The 11,903-nt window shown below is 39.8% G+C and overlaps 1 protein-coding gene across 1 annotated transcript in view; it reads left to right on the top strand.

Annotated features, from left to right (window-relative positions):
• The first annotated feature begins 1,164 nt into the window (after positions 1–1,164).
• LOC115216645 (diisopropyl-fluorophosphatase) overlaps positions 1,165–11,903 on the top strand; it is a 34,564-nt gene continuing 23,825 nt past the window's right edge. The window contains exon 1 of the mRNA XM_029786134.2: positions 1,165–1,580. Within this exon, the coding sequence (XP_029641994.1) occupies positions 1,407–1,580 (174 nt within the window). The 5' untranslated portion in view covers positions 1,165–1,406. The remainder of the gene's footprint in view (positions 1,581–11,903) is intronic.

Here is an 11,903-nt window from a genome sequence, read left to right as displayed (position 1 = left end):
TTTTATTCTGGTGGGGTTGTCTCGGTCTTTTCTGACTATTATTGGGATCGTTCAGGTAATGATCATTTTCACTACTCAAGATATATATATATATATATAAAGTTAATTCAAACAAGAAAGCACAAAAAAAAACACAGCAACGCGAGGACGTGGAACAAATATAGTATTATTGGACGCTCAGGAAAGAAGGAGGGTTTAACGTTTCGAGCAGAGCTCTTCGTCGGAAACATAGGAGAAAGAAAGATCCAGAGAAGGGAAGACAGAGGGGAAAAAATCTCCAACGGTACACACGAGGTCACATTTTGAAAGACCGGAAGGAAAAGATATATATATATATATATATATATATATATATATAATATGATACAAGTCTTTGGTGTTGCCATTGCATGCGGCTGAAGAGGGCTTTAAACTATCTGTTATGTCGATTTTACATTGATGTAAGAATAAGTTGTTTTATAAAGCTCGAAACGTGTGTACCGCGACATCCTTTGTGTTCTGTTTTTTATTTCATTTGATACATATATCCTCTCACCTCTGCTACTAACTGGCATATACAGGTGCTTATACTTATCAAGTATTCACCCTGAATTTATATATATATATATATATAAAGATATGCCGATATTTTTTATTTATTCATTGTTATTATTATTGTTTTTGCGGAGTTTCAGTAACACCCGATAATAAACAAACAGAAAAAGGAGTTGTGCTTTTTTTTTTTCTTTAAGTATTCTGTTTCGTACATGGATATTAGATTCTCGAAGATTTTCTCTTTTCTCCCCAGAATTAAATTTTTTTCTTTTTTTCTCCATATTTTATACTCCAATTCTGTCACTTTTCTTTCCCCATGAAGTACTAATAATTATTCCGAAACACTTTTTTTTGTGTTCTTTACGGCATCAAGCAAGTATGCTACCTGTTATCTTATAATTTTTGCTCGTATTATTGACTGTTACGAAACCATCATTAGTTTCCTCGTAGTTTGCTGTTTCTTGTAGACTAGACATGTGTAAGAAGAGATGACGCCGGTGAATGATGAGAAATATTTAAATAATAATGAAAGAGGAGTAATGAGTGAGTGAGAAAGAGAGGGGGTAGTGAAATGACAGAAAAAATAGGAAAAATTAAAAAGAATGAAAGAAGAATGAAATGAACAAAATAAAACCAAAAGGGTGTGTGAACGGAAAAAATGTAAAAGCTGCGTAAGGAGCGATGTGAATTAATGAGAAATTAGAGGGAGAGAGAGAGAGAGAGAAGAGAGAGAGAGAATATGGAAATGAGAGTAAGACCAGAGAGTGAGGAAGGGTGGTGACAAAGTGAGGAAGATAGAGTAAGAGACATTTGTATCAACATATTGCAACGTTGAAGTCCTATGTTACGGACGTCGTCAAGTGCGAGAGACCATGGAAACTATACCAGTCGATGAACCTTTATTTACCAAAGTAGCATCAGATGTTCTCGGCTCAGAAGGCCCTGTCTTTGATAAATCAGGTTGTTTTTACGTTGTTGCTCCTGAAGTCGAAAAAAACAATAAACCAGCCGGTCAGATATTGTGTGTGAATTTGAAAACAAATAAAGTAAGTGAAGAAAGATTTTATCGTTCGAAATCGATCATCTTTTAAAAGATATTCTTTTTTTTTTTTTTTGTACATAGATAGGTTCCTAGGGAACAGAGAAGTGGGTAAGGCGGCTCTGTTTTACGTGCGGACGAAAATATAATAGGTCCAGCTGAGAATCTAAACCGGAGTTGCGGTCTTTATTTGAATAAAGCAAATACTTCTTAATGCTTTAGTTGTTGCAAAAGATCCCTGATAATCCATCACTTGGCCCTCTGACTTAATTCATACTACACGACGATTTTTTCATATGCTTTTAATTCAAGTTTCTGTGGTTGAGAACTGAGACCATTCTTAATATTGATTAGTATCTATCTATCATTCTATCTAACTTTAATTATCTAACTATCTATCTATCTATCTATCTATCCACACACACACACATATAGACAATTAAACAAATGTATATTAGAGATCGAAAAAGTGGTGGATTAAAAATTCGAAGGAGAAAGTGCTTATTGTATTTCCACGTGGAAGGTTATGCAATATGAATATAGAATCAATTATATTAGTATTTATTCCGACATTCATAGTTCAGTGGTTATTCGTTTCCTTGAATAGGCGTCGAATCACATCATATCACGTTTGTATGATAGAAAAGAAATTAGGTTAGTTACGACTTCGTCAAAAAGAATTAATCATTTGAATAAAAGAGACACGGTTATCTAAACTGAAAATGCAAACGAAAATCTAAACTGGTTGTCGGTCTCGTATTTCCCGGAATTAGTGGATATCGAACAACAATCACAGCTCTTGTTGCACTAAATTCTGAACAGTTGCCGTATTTACTCGTGTATACGTTACACCGATTTGTGCCTGATTTTATCTGAAAATACTGGGGTGCGACTTACACGCGGAGCAAAGCTAAAACTATGAAGGAAGAAAAAATTGCACCAAGATTTAGTTATGCGATTTATGCAGTAATAACACCCGTTTGCAATGAGTTTAAAATTTGTCCGGTTTAATTTTGTCTTTCATTCTTCCGGAATCAAAGAAAAAGTGCCAGCTGTTTACACTTTATTACATTAACCATTTCTCCTCCCCACCACCACCACCACACACACGCACACAAAAAGAAAGTGTATGGTATTACACCTCACACCGTACATATCCGGGTCGAGTGCTGGTTTAAATACCTTGTGGTAATAGTTACATTCCTTTGCGGTATAGACGTAACATTGAGGTCCCGCCTTCAAACCAGGGGGAGTTAATGCAAACACTGAAGATACTTTCATAGAGAAAATGAAAGCACTATTATCAGCTGGTAACAATTAACAAAATTAATTTTTTTATAAACAGAAATGTTTATAAAGGCGCAGGAGTGGCTGTGTGGTAAGTTTCTTGTTTACCAACCACATGGTTCCGGGTTCAGTCCCACTGCGTGACACCTTGGGCAAGGGTCTTCTACTATAGCCTCGGGACGACCAAAGCCTTGTGAGTGGATTTGGTAGACGGAAACTGAAAGAAGCCCGTCGTATATATGTATATATATATATATTATATATATATATATATATATATATATGCGTGTGTGTGTCTGTGTTTGTCCCCCTAGCATTGCTTGACAACCGATGCTGGTGTGTTTATGTCCCCGTTACTTAGCGGTTCGGCAAAAGAGACCGATAGAATGAGTACTGGGCTTACAAAAGAATAAGTCCCGGGGTCGAGTTGCTCGATTAAAGGCGGTGCTCCAGCATGGCCGCAGTCAAATGACTGAAACAAGTAAAAGAGTAAAAAGAGAGTAAGTGTGTGTACGTTCATTTGAAAGGGCCCTTTGTGTAATTAGTTTAAACGAGAATAATAGTATATTATGAAATGCGTAGGCGAGGGCGTAAGTCGTGTGGTAAGAAGTTTGGTTTCCAGCTAAATGATTTTCGAGTTCATTCCCAATGTATGGCACATCGAGCAAGTCTCTTCAACTACAACCCCGGGCGGCGCACATGACGGAGACGTGACCCGCCCACTTCCCACTTCATTTTTTTTTTTTTACGGAAACTCACGTTTTCGGCTATGGAGATTCCGATTCTAAAAAAAAAAAAATAAATAAAAGGCAAAAATCGCGACTTCAAAATTTCTGCCATTTCTTGATTTTTTTTGATTTTTTACTTTTTCTCAGAAACTTGGGTGTGAAATACGTAGAGAAATACAGAGATTACGATTCTGAAAACAAACTGTTTGTACATTTTCAATCTCCTCCCGCTACCCCCCCCCCCAAAAAAAAATTACCCAACCCCCTCCCATCCCCGATTCTACGGCCTTTAAACAGGCTATCTACATGCTAGAAATAACAGCCAAATCTCACACAAACTCTTTTCTTTTTTTGGCACATACGTACATACTCTGTATCGAATGCCTTGCGTTGTGCATTCCTACACAAGTGTACACCCTCGAGTTTGTTGCCTTTTAACTTTCAGAAAATTAATATTTTTTAATAAAATTGACGATGTTTCGTTGCCGCAATTTAGAATTGTTTTGTATGTTTATATATATATATGCATGCGCGCGATCGTGAGTGTAGATAGATTGATTACATTTATCTTTCATTATTTTATCGCAGTCTATATGTCGAAAATTTGGCTAATCATTGCCTTGATTGTCATCAACTAAGGAGTTAACACCATCGCTTTTATCATCATTATCATCATCATTAAGTCTGCAGTAATTATTTTTGTGTGGTCTTTTCACTAAAAATATATAAATCATCATCATCATACATCTACGTCTAACATCCATGTACCAGGCAGTACTTCAAATCCTGTGGGGGTGGGGTCAGCTCCATGCCAGTAGACAAGGGAAAGAATCTATGAGGAGGTGCGGTAGTGCAGGTTTTCGTCGAGGACCAGTGTGGTTGCTAATATCTAGCAGGGGAAAAGGGTAAAGATCCCGTTTGGTCATGAATGACCATGAGATTACACCTAGGAAGTTCGGTCAGTATAAAGATCCTCACACGGGAACAAAACAAAAAAAAAATAACCATCCTGGTGGTGGGGTGTGTTAATAAGTGTGTAGAAAACAAATATGTAAAAGCAAATGTTCACTGACGACCCTGGCGGATGGGGGAGGGGAATTCGGAAAATTCGCAAGATACGATTTTTCCGTCATTTTTCACTTTTTCCATTTTTTGGGGGCGTTTTTTTTTTTTTTTTTTTTTTTTTTGCGAAATACGTAGAAAAATACGAAGATTACGATTCTGGAAAAAATTTGTTTGTAAGATTTCAATTTTTCAACAAGAAAAAAAAAACAAGAATATATAGGCGCAGGAGTGGCTGTGTGGTAAGTAGCTTGCTAACCAGCCACATGGTTCCGGGTTCAGTCCCACTGCGCGGCATCTTGGGCATGTGTCTTCTGCTATAGCCCCGGGCCAACCAATGCCTTGTGAGTGGATTTGGTAGACGGAAACTGAAAGAAGCCTGTCGTATATATGTATATATATGTATGTATGTGTGTGTATATGTTTGTGTGTCTGTTTGTCCCTCTAGCATTGCTTGACAACCGATGCTGGTGTGTTTACGTCCCCCGTCACTTAGCGGTTCGGCAAAAGAGACCGATAGAATAAGTACTGGGCTTACAAAAGAATAAGTCCCGGGGTCAAGTTGCTCGATTAAAAGGCGGTGCTCCAGCATGGCCGCAGTCAAATGACTGAAACAAGTAAAAGAGTATATACCCTCAGGCCTTCAGCAGGCTATCCACATGCTAGAAATAACAGCCAAATCTATAAAAAAAAACTTCGATAACATAACTAAATTTTGAAAATGCGATTTATAAAAAAATTTTTTCAGAATCGGAATCTCCATAACCAAAAACGTGGGATTCTGTAGAAGAAAAAATCAATATATATATATAGAAGTTATGACGAAAAAATCGGATCTTGTGAATTTTGTTTTTTCAAATGTTTTTTCAGGGGCCCTTAAAATATTATCGTAGATCCTCAATTTATTATTTGGCTGTGTGAACCACCAAAAATCTTATGTGGACTCTAGGGTGAGAATCCCTGATCTATACAAATACTCTTTACTCTTTTACTTGTTTCAGTCATTTGACTGCGGCCATGCTGGAGCACCGCCTTTAGTCAAGGAAATCAACCCCAGGACTTATTCTTTGTAAGCCAAGTACTTATTCTATTGGTCTCTTTTGCTGAACCGTTAAGTTACAGGGACGTAAACACACAAGCATCAGTTGTCAAGTGATGTTGGGGGGGGGACAAACACAGACATATATATATATATATATATATAATATATATATATATATATATATATATATATACATATATATATATATATATATACGACGTGCTTCTTTCAGTTTCCGTCTACCAAATCCTCTCACAAGGCTTTGGTCGGCCCAAGGCTATAGTAGAAGACACTTACCCAAGGTGCCACGCAGTGGGACTGAACCCAGAACCATGTGGTTGGTTAGCAAGCTACTTACTACACAGCCACTCCTACGCCTGGATTATTTACATACGTTTTCTTCTCACTTTCAGATTATTTTCCCTCATCGTAAGATTTTATCATCATAATCATTATTTAACGTCCACGTTCCATGCTGGCATGGGTTGGACAGTTTGACAGGTGCTGGCTGGGCAGAAGATTGCACTATGTTTTGCTGTCTGTTTTGGCACGGTTTTTATGGCTGGATGCCCTTCCTAACACCGACCACTCCACAGAGTGGACTGAATGCTTTTTATGTGGCGCCAGCACAGGCATAGTCAGTTTTGGCATGTTTTTTTTTTTTTTTTACAGCTGGATGCCCTTCCAAATGCCAACCACTTTACAGTGTGAACTGGATGCTTCTTACATGGTACCAACACTGACAGGGTCATCAAGTAACTTGCAAAACAGAGATCCTTTGACAGGGGTTGTGGAATTGTAGGAGGTGGTCTTCTGCCAGATGATGAAAGGTTAGAGTGTGGCAGAGAGGCAGAAACAGGTGTCTTGCTGTAGTGGAGATACATGGGTACCTGGTGAGAGAGACAGAGAAACAAAGAAGGGTGACTATTGACAGATAAAATGCTTTTCAGACACAAGTCTGCACACACACACACTCATATATACACACAAATACATACACTCAAACACACGTACATACAGGCTTTGTACATTTTCTGTCTGCCAAACTCAAAAGGCAGGATAGCCGATTATTTTCCCTCGTTGTAAGATTGCTATGACACGCCTATTTTCGTTGGTGTTCAAGTAATTCGGCGCCAGAAGTGTACACTGTGTACATACAAATTGTTCGTTCCTTTTTTTTTTTCTGTTTACAAAGCATTTCATCTGTTTACAGTTCTCTCGCTGGGGCTTAGTCCAGACCCACGTAGTCAAGAATTGAACACCTTAACTGCATACCCATCCTCTGTTGTGTATGTGTGTGTTTATTTGTAAGGCACGCCATGTCTTATGATGGTGCCCTTAACATACTATCCAGATTTGACTGACCAGAACTAGAGAGACAGAACTGTTTACCGATAAAATGCTTTGTTGATAGAAAGAAGTAAACAAACAATTTGTATTGAGACAGTGAATGCCTTTGGCGCCAAATTACTTAAACAGACACCCAAAATATGGGTTTGTAATATGCAATCTTACAATATGAGAAAAAATAATCGGTAATTTTTCAGAGTAATACCCGCACGATTTTCACGAAGAAAAAAAAAACAACTCGGATATTTTGCATGGAATCAAGTACCCCGACCTCCTAATATGTTACAAATCCCTTCTTTATTTTGGTTGGGAAAAGGAGGGGAGGGGGAGAATTCCTGTGACATCCTAATATGCTACAAAACTCTTGGGGGGGGGGGCGAAAAAGGGAGTGGGGTCAGGTTGAAGCCTCGGAAATTTCATCCACCCCCACCCTCATTAATCTTTTCACCAGCCTGATTTTCACTAAGGAAAAAAAAAAAAAAATTCAATGAAACCGGGACGGAATTCCCTATCCCTAACCTTAAAACCCTAATCCTAACCCGAGGCTTGTACCTCACCCCCACTCCGTTTTTCGGACCCCCCCCAAAAGGGTTTTGTAGCATATTAGAATGTCACAGGAATTCATTCAACGGAAAAAAAATTCCAATGAATCCGGGAACGGGGATACCCCTTTCCCCAACCAAAATAATGGATTTGCAGCATATTAGGAGGTCAGGGTACTTGATTCCACACAAAAAATCCGATTTTTTTTCTTTCGTGAAAATCATGCGTGTGTTACTCTGAAAAATTACCAAATAATCGGCTATCATCCTTCGAAGGTATATCAAAACATAAAGTATTTGTTTGGCAATTTTCGTACTTTTTTTTTCAGCTGAATCACTGATGTCGAAATATTTGCTGTTTATCTATGCGTGTGTTTTTGTGTGCATGTATATGTTATATATACACAAATATACTTAATCATCATCATCGTTTAACGTCCGTTTTCCATGCTAGCATGGGTTGGACGGTTTGACCGGGATCTGGGAAGCCAGGAGGCTGCACCAGGCTCCAGTCTGATGTGGCAGTGTTTCTACAGCTGGATGCCCTTCCTAGCGCCAACCACTCAGTGAGTTTAGTGGGTGCTTTTTATGTGCCACCGGCACAGGTGCCAGGGGAGGCTGGCAACGGCCACAATCGGTTGGTGCTTTTTACGTGCCACTGGCACGGGTATCACAACTACAATTTCCATTTGATTTTTTGATTTTTTTATGTTGATGTACTTGACTCAATAAGTCTCTTCAAGCACAGCAGGACGTCCTGCAATCCAAAGTACTTTGGATGGGCTGGGGCTTCTATGTGAAGCTGGCGCAGGAAACAGCCATGAACTCATGTTATTTGTCGGGTCTTCGCAATCACAGCATATCTCCAGAGGTCTCGGTCTTTCGTCATTGCTTCTGTGAGAGCCAACATTCGAAGGTCATTCTTGACCACCTCATCCCATGTCTTCCTGGGTCTACCTCTACCCCGGATTCCTTCAACTGTTTGGGAGTGGCACTTCTTCACACATCTCTCCTCATCCATCCATAGTACATGACCATGCCAGCGCAGACGTCTCTCTTGCACGCCACATCCAATGCTTCTTATGTCCAGCATTTCTCTCAGGGCACTTACACTCAGTCGTGTATGCACACTGACATTACACATCCAGCGGATCATGCTAGCTTCATTTCTTTCAAGCCTACGCATGTCCTCTGCAGTCACAGCCCATGTTTCACTACCGGGCAGCATAGCAGTTCGCACACATGCGTCGTACAATCTACCTTTCACTCTGAGCGAGAGACCCTTTGTCACCAGTAGGGGTAGGAGCTTTCTAAACTTTGCCTAGGCTATTCTTATTCTAGTGGTAACACTCTCTGAGCATCCACCCCCACTACTAACTTGGTCACCTAGGTAGCAGAAACTATCAACTACTTCTAGTTTCTCCCCCAGGAGTATAATGGAATCTGTTTTCTGAGTATCAATGGTGTCTATTGCACCTGTGCATCTGCCGCACATAAAAGCTATCTTCTCGGTTAATTTTCCTTTGATGGTGCTGCACCTCTTATGTGTCTATAGCTTACACTGGGTACATCTTATGGAGTTTCTACCCACACCTTTTCTACAAATCGAGTAGGGCCACCTGCTTGAAGGGGTGTGTGGTGTGTTTGCCTTCCTACTTACTAGAACTTTGGTCTTTGCTACATTGACTGTAATGCCTTTTGATTCTAAACCTAGCTTCCACACCTGAAATTTCTTTTCTAGTTCCGGTAGTGATTCTGCTATGAGGGCCAGGTCATCAGCATAGAGGAGCTCCCAGGGGCAACCCATCTTGGGGGCTCCTCTATGCTGATGACCTGGCCCTCATAAACACATATATATTCTTTTATTTGACGGCGGTCATGCCTTGTAGTCGAACAAATCAACCCCAGGACTTATTCTTTGTAAGTCTTGTGCTTATTCTCTCTGTCTCTTTTGCTTAACTGCTAAGTTATGGGGACGTAAACACACCAACATTCGTTGTTAAGCGATGGTGGGGAGACAAACACAGACTCTATCCCCCCCTCTCTCTCTCTCTCTCTATATATATATATATATATATAATACAGTTCTATATTTAAGAGATGAGGAATTATGTACATTATTTACAATTGACGGATATTTGTCCTCATCTTGTTTGTTGTTAACACATTTCGGCTGATATACCCTCCAGCCTTCATCAGGTGTCTTGGGGAAATTTTGGATATTATTATTATTACTATTATTATCATTATTATTATTATTATTCAGGTCACTGCCTGGAATCAAACTCGGAATCTTGGGGTTAGTCACCCGCACTCTTAACCACTACGCCATATGCCTGCGCATATGGCGTAGTGGTTAAGAGTGCAGGCGACTAACCCAGATTCCGAGTTTGATTCCAGGCAGTGACCTGAATAATAATAATAATAATAACAACAACAACAACAACATTGAAAAATACCTTAAGAATGAGAACCCAGGCTTGAAATTTCCTCAAGACACCCGATGAAGGCTGGAGGGTATATCAGCCGAAACGTTGTGCTAACAACAAACAAGATATATATATATATCTGATATGTATAGTATTAAATATCCATCACGGCTGATCTTACTAATCAGTTTCACGTAAAGAATACAATCGAGTATTAGGTAACAATCTGATTATATAACTTCATGCTCATCAGAGTTAATGTGGTGCTCCCGCGGAGATGGAGTGTGTGGTATGTGCAGCGGTGTAATATGTATAATTTTTTCCAGGGGTGTAGGTATATATAGCTGTGTTCATTGGTTTGTTTTCTTTCTGTAAATGATAAAGTTGTGGGGGAGGATGTTTATGTTAGCATATGGTGTGTAATGTGTGTATGGGGGTGGTCTGTGTATATGTTGGGGTACAATTTGTGTGAAGGGGTATGTGTTGGGGTGGTAGAAGAGTTTACTTTGTTGGGTGTCTGCCTTATAGGGTTGTGCATTGGTGTGTGCTTTGGTCAATCTCTTTTTGCTGGGCTCAAGGGCTTCGGTGAAAGGGCAAGGATTAAACATCCGGGCGTTGGGTCCCTTTTAAAATTGCCGTCTTGTCAGCCAGGCATAATCTGCCCTTCCTGCTGCTACTGAAGTACAGTTTTCATCTTTTTAGGGTCTTCCACTTTATGCTGAACTCCGTGGCCCTTTCTTTCAGATGTGCTATATATATGATCACCATCGTTGTTGTTTAATATCTGCTTTCCATGCTGGCATGGTTTGGACGGTTTGACTGAGGACCGGCAAGCCAGGAGGCTGCACCAGGCTCCAATCTAATTTTGCAAAGTTTCTACAGCTGGGTGCTTTTTATGTGCCACTGGCATGGGAGCCAGTCAGGTGGCACTAGCATCACCCATTCTCAAATGGTGCTTTTTATGTGCCACTGGCATGGGAGCCAGTCAGGTGGCACTAGCATCACCCATTCTCAAATGGTGCTTTTTATGTGCCACCAGCACAAGTACCAGTAAGGTGGCACCAGCATCGGCGATGCTCAAATGGTGCTTTTTATGTGCTACCAGCATGGGTGCCAATCAGATGGCACTGGTGTTGGCCATGACTACAATTTCACTCAATTCAACAGGTCTTCACAAGCACAGCATATTGCCCAATGATTGAAGGGTGCTTTCAATCTCACCTGGCTTGCCGGGTCTTCTCAAGCACAGCACGTCTCCAAAGGTCTCGGTTGCTTGTCGTTGTCTCTGTGGGGCTCAACATTTGATGGTCGTGCTTCACCACCTCAATCTGTGTTTTCTTGGGTTTACCTCTTCCACACGTTCCCTCCACTGTTAGGGTGTGACAGTTCTTCACACAGCTCTCCTCATCCATACGCAACACATGACCATACCAGCACAGTCGTCTCTCATGCACACCACATCTGATGCTTCTTATGTCTGACTTTTCTCTCAAGGTGCTTACACTCTATTATGTATGCACACTGACATTACACATCCCATTGATAAAGAACATGGAAATACAAAAGGTTACATTCACAAGAGTAAAAAATGTGAGTGCATGTTTAGATAGATATATGTATGCATATACAAATGTATGTACATTAGTGTTCTATAAATGTATATGTATGTATATGGCAAGATCTTTCAAAAGTCATTCAAATAAAGGCTGTATATGGGAGTTTGCAAGTAGATTCAGTTAGTTTAACCCTTTCGTTGCTGTATTTATTTTGTGATGCTCTGTGTTTCTTTCAATTAATTTTAAATATAACCAAGAATTTAGTAAAATAACTAAGTTATCATTAAGCTAGTATTAGGAACATAAATTGTGACTAAGGTTTAGTGGAAGATTT

This window comes from Octopus sinensis, linkage group LG10 (genome assembly GCF_006345805.1).
Source record: "Octopus sinensis linkage group LG10, ASM634580v1, whole genome shotgun sequence".
Lineage (NCBI taxonomy): Eukaryota > Metazoa > Mollusca > Cephalopoda > Octopoda > Octopodidae > Octopus > Octopus sinensis.
The sequence above is the reverse complement of the archived record's forward strand: the minus strand, read 5'-3'. Positions and strand labels throughout refer to the sequence as shown.